This window comes from Hipposideros armiger, unplaced genomic scaffold (genome assembly GCF_001890085.2).
Source record: "Hipposideros armiger isolate ML-2016 unplaced genomic scaffold, ASM189008v1 scaffold_414, whole genome shotgun sequence".
Classification (NCBI taxonomy): domain Eukaryota; kingdom Metazoa; phylum Chordata; class Mammalia; order Chiroptera; family Hipposideridae; genus Hipposideros; species Hipposideros armiger.
This window is the reverse complement of record NW_017731764.1, coordinates 359,805-371,467: the sequence shown is the minus strand read 5'-3', so window position 1 is coordinate 371,467 and position 11,663 is coordinate 359,805. Positions and strand designations below refer to the sequence as shown.

The following is an 11,663-nucleotide window of genomic DNA, read 5'->3' as shown; positions in this document are numbered from 1 at the left end:
GGGAGGAAAAGTAGAGCAGTGAAAAGAAAGAAGAAAAGAAGGGAGAGGGAGGGGGGGTGAAAAAGAAAGAAGGAAAGAAAGAAAAAAATATATATGTAGTCTACACACCCATATATATGGACATATCTATCTATCTATCTATCTATCTATCTATCTATATACCTATATTAAAAACTGAAAATGATAATAATGAAATATAAAAAAAACAAAAACAATTAAAACAAGCAACCAACCCCCCCCCCAAAAAAAAACACCCAAAGAAAGCAAAACAACAACAAAAAACACGCCAAAACATACAAACAAACAAAACGCAACCGGCCAGTCTTGGCTAAAGTCCACCAAGCTCTCTCCAGGTTGTCCTATCCTATATAAAAACTCCTTTGCGTTTTGTGGAACAGAGCCGTCCACCTGGCACCTAGAGTGACCCTGGCAATACAGGTCTATTATAGGTGAGTGGGGTTATGATGTGTGATTGGTAGTTTTTACACAGTTAATGCCATTTCTGCTCTTGCCTGTCCAGAGGCACACTGAGTGCTGCACAGCCAGAAGGTTTGATGTGCTTCTTCTGGCGCTCTTTCTGCTGGAGGCTGTGGGGAGGGGTGAGATTTCAGAGTTGCTAGAAGCCACCTGCTTGGGGGAGGGGGGCTGCAAGTGACTCAGCAGCTGAAGTTGCCCTGCCTCCCAAGCCATGCAGGAGAGGTGGGGGTGGGTAGGTAGGCTCACACTCTGCAGCCTCTTCTCATGTGGAGTTTCTCAGCCCCCTGGGAGTAGGAGCACCTCTGTAATCTGACACTACTCCTCCATTCAGGGGTCAGCTTAAGACTCTGAGATGGCAGGGGCTAAGCTTTCTGAGGGAGGGTAGAGGTAGGCTCTTATCTGTGCAGGTTTCTGCTTTCTGTCTGAGAAAAAAAAGAGAGAAAAAAAAAAAGTCCCACCGCTGTTTTGAGCGTCTACCTCAGATGCTCCAGCTGAGCTTCTGTTTCACTCCCCGCGGGATCGGGTGGGCTCAGGGACTAACCTGCCCTGGCACTGCAACTCTCTCCATTCTGTCTCCTGGAGTCCCGCGCTCCGGAGCTGGGGGGTGGGGGTGGGGTGGGGGGGTGCGGACCACGCCTCTGCACACACTTCTCGTCTCTCTCTCTTCCCCCACTCGCCCTGCCTGAGGCTTCTGCCTCAGACTGCAAACTGTCGCGCTCTTGCTGCACTCTGGGTGGGCCTGAAGGCCCAGGGAGTGAGCCGCGGAGCACTGTCTGATCTGCTCTCTGATGCCCCGAATCTCAGCAGCCGCGGGTGCAGGCTGTGCCTCCACGGCTTCCCTCCCTCTTCCCCCACTCGCCCGGCCTGCCCACCTTCTAGTAATCGGCGTGCAAGTCTCTTAGCTGCGCTGTGTGATGAGTAGAGATTTGTTTGAAGAGCTACAGCAGTTAAGATTGCAGTGATTTCCAGGGGAGAACTCAGGGAGCCCTTCTCACAGCCAGCATTTCCCCCCTCCTCCTAAGACCTAAGTTTTAAATGGAAAGATGTTCCATGTTCATGAGTTACAAGACTCAGTATTGTTAAGATGTTAATCCTCCCAAAATTGATGTATGTATTCAGTGTAATCACAATCAAAAGGCCAGCAGACTTTCTTTTTTAGATATTGGAAAGGTAACTTTTAGATTCATATAGATATACAAAGGACTTAGAAAAACCACAAACAATTCTGAAGAAAAACAGAAGTGGAGTACTAACAGTAAAGCTACAGTAATCAAGAAAGTAGTATTAGTATAAATATAGACAGTTAGATCAGAATAGTGGAATAGAATGGAGTCCAGAAATAGCCCCACATCTATAAGAATAATTGATTTTTGACAAGGTGCATATGCAATATAGTGATTTTAACAAATGATGTTGGAACAATTAAGTATCTCTATATAAACAAGTGAACTTTGATCCATGTCTTGTACCACATAAAATAACTCAAAATGGGGGCTGGCCAAGTGGCTCGGTTAGTTAAGAGTTTGCTCAAAAGTGCGAGCTCTTAGCAACAGCAGTTCGAGTCCCTGCCCAAGCTGAGCTGTTGCTGAGCTGCCAACAGGAGGCATGATGGCTCAGCTGAAATAAAATAAAATAAAATAACTCAAAATGGATTGTAGATGTAAATGTGAAATGTAAAATTCCAAGAACATAAGGAAAATTTCTGTTAAGTTCAGGAAAGATTTCTTAGATTACCAAACACATAATCCGTAAAGAAATATATTGGCAAATTGGGCTTAATCAGAATAAAAAACTTCCGCTCTTTGAAAGACGCTGTTAGAGGAAATTAAAACAGACTGTGAGAAGATATTTGAAAGTCATACATCTAACAAAGGACTTGTTTCCAGAATATATAAAGAACGCTCAGTGCTTAATAATAAGAAAACAACTCCACAAAATGAGGAAAAGATTTGAACATTTAACCAAATAATATATAGAAATGGAAAATGAACACATGGAAAGATGCTCAACATCATTAGTCATTAGAGAAATGCATATTAAGAACCACAATAGGAAACTACTTTATCCCTGTTAGAAGGTCTAAAATTAAAAAGACTGACCATACCAAGTGTTGACAAGGAATGCAGAAAGCAGCTGAAACTCTTATACACTGCTGGTGGGAATGTAAAATAGCACAACCACTATGGAAAATGGTAGTTACTTAAAAAGTTAAATGAACACCTACCAAGTTATGCAAACATTTGACTCCTTAATATTTACTCAAGAGCCTGAAAGTATGTGACCATACAAAGACCACAGAAAGATCTGCTGCATGAACGAAGCCAGACAAAGAAAGTGCACATACTGAATTATTCCATTTCACAAAATGCTATGAAATTCAAACTAATGAAGAGTGGCAGAAAGTAGATCAGCAGATGCCAGGGGTGGAGGAATTACAAAGGGGCATGAGGAAATTTTGGAGGTAGTGATTATATTTGTTAACATGACTGTGGTAATGGTTTTACAAGTATATACTTGCTATGTATCAAAAAATGTTTAATTGTACACTTGAAACATGTACAGTTCATTGTATATTAGTTATCTTTAATAAAACTGTTAAAAAGAAATTTTAATATTTTTATGACTCATTGATGTGTTCATTAATAAGATAATGCAATGGTGTTATAATTATGTTCAATCTCTTTTTGTACAGAACAGGACAGTTGGGAAACCTGACGGCTCCTTGCAATTCTCACTGTAGATGCTCATCTTCATTATATTCTGCTGTATGTGGAAGAGATGATATTGGATATTTTTCTCCTTGCTTTGCAGGCTGTACATATTCTAAAACATTCAATGATGATAAGGTAACTTTTTAATTATGTTTCTTCCTCTTCAGTAAGATGCTGAACTTGTAGATGATGTTTATATTTTATAATACTCCTAGTTCTCTTATAAAAGCTCCTCTCCCCCTTATTTTCCTTTTTATTAATTTTTAAAACAAGAAAAGAACATTTGCTTTATGGCCACAATACAAAAAGCTTATGGGACTTGGGAAAAGAAAAGAAATGCCTACAGGAAGTGCCTCCATATATTACATTATCCCAATTGTATGGTTTTAAAGCAATGGGTGACTATCATCTACTTCTTGCCATAGCCTTGCTAAAAGAAGCAGTCTAAGAGAATATTTTGTCTTCCACTTACATAGTTTATCATAGGTCTCTCCTACAGATCAACAACACCTAATACACCAAAATCTTGAACCACAATCTTTCCCGCTCCAATTGGTTGATCAACGCTATCCTTCCGGTCACCTTTCACTCAGTTTTTCCTTCTTCTGAAAAATTCAGAATGTCTATTCTATATCCTCTTGCTTTCTCTCTGTTTTTGCCCCACATTATCTCAGAATGGGTAATCAGTCCTTTTATTATGTGCCAGATATTACTATACAGATGAAGCCTATATAAACATTTCAGACTTTCTAGAAAGGAGAGTTAGAGAAGATGTATATTGCAGCAATAGAAATAACTTAATATTGAATATGTTATCCCTATTTGTTCTTTGATATTTACATGAATCACATCTCATTTTAAAGTTCCCATATTTGTTCATCTTTGGGGCCATTACCATCAGAATTTCTTATTTGCCTGGGCCTTCTACCAACCTCCGGATAAATTTCCTTATTTTGTCGTGCAAAGCAAGACGACCACTTTGCTACTTGTTCAACTCCAGGTTGATTTTCTTATATCCAAAGTTGTACAAGTGAGCTTTTAGCTAAATAGTGGACTGTAACTTCACCTTTTTCCTTGTAAGTGGCACAGAAGTAGGGGCTCAGACTTTAAAAATTCTATGTTTCTCTCTCCTCTCTCTTGTTAGTCTTTGTGAAGGGGAGAGGGCAACAGAGATATATTTTCTGACCCATAGGCATTATACCACCTCCTTTAGTAGGCAATAGTTCTTTATTAGTTATGCAGCTACATAAAATATTCTTTTCCTCATTGCATACAGATCATTTCATCACAAAATTAGAAAACTGACCCACTTTAGTTCCTCATAGTCATGTTTTCAGTGGCCTATGATTTAATAATATATTTTTAGTGTTTTTATTGACTACTAATATAAAAAGGTTGCATACCCTTTAAAAATTTTTTCTACTAAATGTTACATTATACATTTAAAATGACATTTTAAAACTTTTAAATATGTTAATGTGGAAAGCTTTAAGTGTAATAGAAAAGCATAATGAACTCCTATATGCCAATTACCCATCTTCAACAATTTATTATCTTATAGAAAATCTTACTTTATATTCCTACTTCCTCTCCTCTATTTTTGTTTGAAATAAGTAAATTATTTTTAAATAGTCACGTTGTCACCACAGTATAAAACAGAACTGCTTGACCTTGATGTTTTGCTCCAACACGATATTCAAGAACTAAAACAGCCATCCACCGTATAGCTCCAACCCTTTTTTCTTTTCCTGGGGAATCCCTTTTGGGGGATTTTATTTCTATTTCATAAAAATCTTTATAATTTTCTTGCATTTTTCTAAGGAAGAATTAATTCATAATGAATAATAGTGATAGAAGTAATCAACATAATAGTCAAATTAGGTGATAACATTTGATACTAAATAAAAGTTGAAAGAAGAATAAACTTTTTTTGAGAATTTTTGTAAGTTTATTTGAGCCAAACAGATGACATCTGCTAGGGAGCAAGATCTCAAATGCTCCCAGAATAAAATATTTATGACCAAATTTATAGCTCTTAAAAATTACCCAAGACAGTTAGCCTTGATAGAAATAATGGCTCTGAAGGAAAACTGACAATAGCAGAAGCTATGATTAATACAGTTTGATATGGATGCAATTGATTAATGGATAAAATATGCATTAATTCAAATGGGAAAGAATTGATACCAATAATAATTTTAATAAAATGGAAATTAAATAAAACAAACACCGTATACAAAAAAATGATCAAGTATCTAAATTGTGTAAATGGAATTCCCTCTGGAAAGTATTTTTTCAATGAAAATATGTCACCTTTGAAATAATGCTGATTAAATGTTCATTTTCAAAACATGATAGGGGCAAAATGAGTTAGAATTGGATGCTCTTACGTTACACTTATGCAAAAGTTTGCAAGAGGAGCAGTAGGAAATACTACACTTCTGAAGATAGTTCTAAGTTCCTATAGAAAAATCACAGCTTTATTATAACTGAACATAGATATATGCTCTTCATGCTGATGATATTCCTGGGAAGCTTTTCCTCACTGAGACCCACATGTATTCTTTTAATCTATGCCACCAAAGATCTTCAAATTTCTTATATAAGCATAAAAGAAATCTTAGGCTTTCCTTCTGCATCTTCTCACTGGGAGAAATTCTTTCTAGCAACTGATAGAGCTTTCATTATAAAGTAACAGGATGTGGGGACATCCTCCAAAGACTGCTCTAGTCCAATAGGAACCTCACTCTATCGCTAGAGGGCGAAGTCAATCTCATCCAAAGCATTAAGGACTACAAAAAACCAGGCTCCAGGGTCTCTTTCAGTTGAAACATCTTAGAATATTTTGGCTTCCTTTACTTGCCTCCCACCTTTGTGTTATTTTTGTCATATATTTTATTTCTTCATATATTGTAAATGACACATACTATTATTATTGTTATTTTGTACAGTCGATATGCACTTACATTTACCCATTGCCTTCCATTTCCATGCTTTCATATGAGATTATTTTCTTTCTTCCTGAAGAACCACATTTCACCTTCATTTAAAAAAAAATTGCTGTTTTCACTGGGTATGGAATCCTATATTGACATTTGAAAGACACCATTATATTGTCTTATGTCACTGGCTGCTTTTAGAATATTCTCTTTGTTTTTGATTTTCAGCAGTTTTACTTTAATCTGCCTAGATGTGGTTTTCATCATATTTATTTTGCTTGAATTTCACAGAACATCTTTAGTCTGTGGATTTATGTCTATCAGTTAGCAAATTCTCAGCTATTATTTCTCCCTCACTCTTTTCTCTTTTTTGGGGGCGTGGGGACATGTATTCATTTACTATTCTACATAACAGATTATCACAGCCTTAGAGTCTTTAAATAATTTATTAGCTCACAGTTCTAGGGTTATAAGTGCAGATATGGCATGACTTACGCCTTTGCTTAATCTCAGGCTGAAATCAGGATGTTGGCTGAGCTTCAGTACTCCCTGGAGCCTCTGTGAAAGAATTTACTTACTAGCACATTCAGGTTGTTGGCCAAATTCAGATCCTTTAGGCTGTAAAAAATGAGGTGCCTGTTTACTTGCGAGCTGTCTGCTATGGCTGATTTTACCTCTTAGAGGCACCCCCACTTTTTGCCACATGAGTTTCCCCATCTTCAAGGCTATCAACAGAGAATCTCTCTTATCACATGCTTTGAATCTCTGACTTCTTCAGGAAAAGCTCAATACCTTTTAAGGCTTACCTAATTAGGTAAGGTTTAGCCTCTCTTTATTAATGCCAACCATGCCACGTAAAGTAATTTAGTAAGGGGAGTAAAATCCTCCAGTTCACAGTCCTAGTGATTATGCAGGCTTTATATTATAAGAGGGTGAGAATCTTAGGTGCCATGTTATAATTCTGCCTACCACAGACTACAAATAGACCTTTCCACTGTGTCCAATACTCTTTTTCTCTTTTCTCTCCTTTGCGTCTCTTTTCATCTGTTTATTTAAATGTAGATATTTTCTATTGACCAGTCTTCCAGTTCCTAATTCTTTATTCTGCAGTGTCTACTCTGCCAATAAACTCATTCATTAACTGAGTTCTAAGTTTACTCATTGTATTTTTCAGTTCTAACATGTTTTTGTAGAACCCAAATCCCTGGTGAAATTTCACATCATTTAAGATAGTTGACCCATTTTACTCTCTATTTTTGGGACAATACTAATCATAGCTATTATGAAGTTCTTGCTGTTAAGTCTACTATATCAACTATGAATCTACTTATATTTGTTCTTCTCTTAATTTTAAGCTAATGATTCTTGTCAATTTGCATGCCTTGTAATATTATATTAAATCCTGAACATTGTGTATGAAAAATATCTCCTAATATAATTATTATTTTGGCTGCATGTATTTTTAGGCTCTGTTATTTATGTGCATACACATTGATAATTGTCACATCTTCTTGATGAATTGTTCCTTTTATCTTTATAAAATGTCCCTTTCCATCTCTGGTGACACTCTGTCTTTAAGTCATATGTTAAATTTTATATATTAAAGAGTCATTCTATCTTTCTCTTGCTGACTTTTTCTATGGTGCATCTTATTTCTATAATTTCATTTTTCAAATATTTGTGTCTTTATGTTTAAAGTGTCTCCTATAGCCAGCATTTAAGGTGGTTTTGCTTTTTCTTCAATTTTGTTAATCTCTGTTGTTTAATTGGAGTTTTTAGACTACTGACATTTATTGTAATTATTAATATGGTGGATTTTGATTTCTCTTTTTATTATTTGAATTGAATATATTTTACTATTTCACTTTAACATAATTTTTGGCATTTAAGTTATACCTCTTTGAATACTCGTATAACTCCAGACCCTGACATCTTGTGATTCTATCATCTGTTCACCAAATCTTTTTCATATTTTCACTTTTGCCCTTAAGCAGCCCAGTTTCTACAGCTACAACCATTTGTTGTGCTGGATATCTTTTGTGTTACCTCCAGATCCACTTTTCTCCTATCTTTACCCTTTTTATTGTTCCAGGAGACTGATCTACAGGATGACAGCTCCTTTGCCTCTAGTCTGTGACTGGATTAAGATAATGAGTTCTAATAGAAAATCAGAAAGATGGGGGAAATAAATGAAGTTGTGTTTATTTTTTGGTTCCTCTCTGACTCATGGACTAACTGCTTCCCTTGCCTAAAGGTCTCAGTTTTTATCAGGGAAGCCTCCACATGAGTTTCTCCTTCTGATAAGCATTCCTACCCTAAGATCCTTCAGAAAACCCTTTCAAATCTACTTTTAAAATAAATGCTGGATCTATCTTCATTTCCTCTGATACTACCCCTCTCCGAATCACCATTGTCTTGCACCTTATATCAATAGCTTTTTAACTGTTTTCTCTGCTGTCACCCTTGCCTTCATAGTCCAGTAGTCTCAATATAGCAACCAAGTGATATTTTAAAATGTCATTTATACATATATCCCTCCAATGGTTTCACATTACTAAGATTAAAAACCAAAGTTCTTAAATTGCCCTTACAATTACTTACCCGTTTCTATATAACCTATTCTTCCCCCACTACTTGGATTTTATTTTCTCCTAGTTTCCTTCATATTCACTATGTTCCAGCCACATTTTTCTGCTTGTTTTTCTTTGAACTTACCAAATAAGCTCAAGCCCCAAGACTTTTTCAATTTCTGATTTTGTTTTCCTACCTGGAATGCACTTTTTCTAGATAACCAAATACCTCATTACCTTACTTTCTTCAAATCTCTGCTCAAATATCATTGTGTCATTGAGGTAGTCACCAATCATGCTAAGTTCACCCCCACAATCCCTGTATTTTTTCCTTGCTTTACTTATTTATTTTTTATCCAAAGTATTGTCTCCATGTGCTCCATTATGGTTTGTTTGGGTTTTTTTTAATTGTCTGTCTCATCCAACTAAAAAGTTTCTACTTGAGGGCAGTAATTTTTCTTTTTTCTTTTTAATTAAAGAGGAGGAATTTCTATTGTATTGTTTAGGGTGTTTTTCCCACACCTAGAATAATGTATAGTACATGAGCACTAGAAAAATATGGTGGAAGGAATAAATTGCAATTTGGATATTTCTATTTGTTATTTAGCTTATCCAGTAACCACTTAATGCAAACAAAATGATTTTTGGACCATCATTTTATAACTCACTCAGATTTAAGCCATCTTTGTTTGCTCTTATCCTTTCACTAATGACCTAATTCCATATTTCTGTTGAATTTATTATGATTTTTTAAACTTAAAATCTTTTCGATAGAATAGATTAATAAATTGCTAACTGGTCTTTGTACCTTCAAACTCTGTTTAGTTCTTCTTAGAAAATATCACCTATTCATCTTTCTTGAGTTATCAACCCTTCAACAACCACCCCAAATTTTCATTAGTTCCCATTCGGTGCTACATTGTGACTTTCATTGGCGCTAGACACTTTGCCTTTGTAAGCCCCTTTCTTCACTGAAAAAAATTATTAATTTTAAAAAATTAAGTACAACAGTATTTGTATAAAGACAAATATGAGCAGGCTGGAGTCATTATGATGTTCATTTTTTAAAAATTTAAAAGACACAAAAATTACATTTTTATGTGGCCCTGATGTATTTTGGGCCCTAGACACTGCCTACTCTGCATAATAGATAATAGCCCTGTATCATTACATACAAAATGATGCCCTGTCTTTGCAGTATAGTTCCAAAAATCTTCCAGTTGGGTAACTGTCCATATTTCAGATCCCAGCAGAAATTACATTTTATTCATTACATTTCCCTTAATTGCCCTCAATTGACATAGTTCTCCAATAATTATTTGTGCAATTGAATGTAAATATTTTTGGTGGAATGTCTTGAATTAATAGAATTTTTCTTTAACTATAATTACACAAAAACACACACACACACACACACACATGCACACACTCCTTTGTTAGGTAAAAAAAACTTATACTTATCAAAGTTTTATTTTTAAATAATAGCTGGCAAATTTAATGCAAGGATATTTATTAATAAAACTGGCTAGCCTCCGTGTGGTTATTGATTTAATTTTTATTTAACAATAATAGTTTTTTGCTTTATGACTATATTTCTGAAAGATTTTTTCCTATCTTAATTTTACAGACATACTTCAATTGTTCTTGCATTAATGAAGGATTAACAACCTCAGATGATCAGGGTGATTTTATTGATGCTAGACCTGGGACATGTGATGCAAAATGCTATAAATTACCTTTGTTCCTTGTTTTAACCTTTTCTACGATTGTATTTTCTTGTTTTTCTGAAATACCAATCATCCTGACCATCCTTCGGTATGTATATATTATTCATAATCATTGTTCATTTAATACATAAAAAGTCAATTTTAGGAAGATTTTACAATATTGTAGCAAATGATTTACTTTTTTGTTTAAAGGTAGCAACAGCTAGAAGAGAAATTGTTACATTTTCAAAAATCATATGTATGTGTAATTCTCTATTTTAACTAATTTGCATAAAGTGTGTAGATATCACATTTAGTTTGAATTAATTAATTTAATTTACAACATGGAAAAATATTGAACCTATTTTCATAGGTTCAAACCTTATATTCATATGGATAATACGAATATGTAGTATTGTCAAATGTCTGTTTATATCTTTTGTCTATTTTTACATTGGGTTTTCTGTCTTTTCATTATTGATTTGCAAGACTTCTTTATATATACTTTATGTACTACAAGTAGGGGGTCATTTGTCATGTGTAATCATGACAAATATCTTTTCCTACTCTACAGCTTGCCTTTTCACTCTGATAATGGCATCTTTTGAGTGAAATAAATTTTAATTTTAATATCCTGTTTAAGAAATCTTTGCCTAATCCAAAACATGAGGACATTTTTATGTTATTTTAATAAAAGAATATATAATCAATAATTCAGCTAAGATGACTATTTTGTATAAATTAGGGATTCAGGTTTATTTTTTCTTGTGCTCGTATGGATGTTAATTAACTCACCACCATTTATTTAAAGGCTATCCTTCCCCATAGCAATGTACCAACAGGCTCTATATATGTGGGTTTATTTCTGCACTTTATTCTGTTCGATTGATTTATTTGTGCATCCCTGTACCAATATTACAATGTCTTAATTGCTCTATATTTATTGTGAATATTTATGTCAGGCTTTGTTGTAAGCCCATCTTTGAGGTTATCTTGGCCATTCTTGGCCCTTTGTATTTCTAAGTGATTAAAATTACTTAGCATTAAAAAACATGCTAAGATTTTGATTGGAATGCCTTCTAATCAATCTGGGAGAACTGCTATACTTACCACACTGAGTCTCTTGATCAATCAGTGAGGTATAATTCTTTCACTTATTTAACTTTTCATTTATTTCTTCCAATAGTTTTTTCATGGCGGAGGTCATATACCTCCATCATTAGATTCATTCTTAGGTAATTGATGTTTTGGTGTTTACTA

The 11,663-nt window shown here is 34.9% G+C and overlaps 1 protein-coding gene across 1 annotated transcript in view; it reads left to right on the top strand.

Moving 5' to 3' along the window:
• The window catches only part of SLCO6A1 (solute carrier organic anion transporter family member 6A1), an 87,105-nt gene that overhangs the window by 58,684 nt on the left and 16,758 nt on the right, over nt 1-11,663 (top strand). Inside the window, exons 9-10 of the mRNA XM_019664012.1 lie at nt 3,170-3,323; nt 10,325-10,512. Of these exons, the coding sequence (XP_019519557.1) occupies nt 3,170-3,323; nt 10,325-10,512 (342 nt within the window). The remainder of the gene's footprint in view (nt 1-3,169; nt 3,324-10,324; nt 10,513-11,663) is intronic.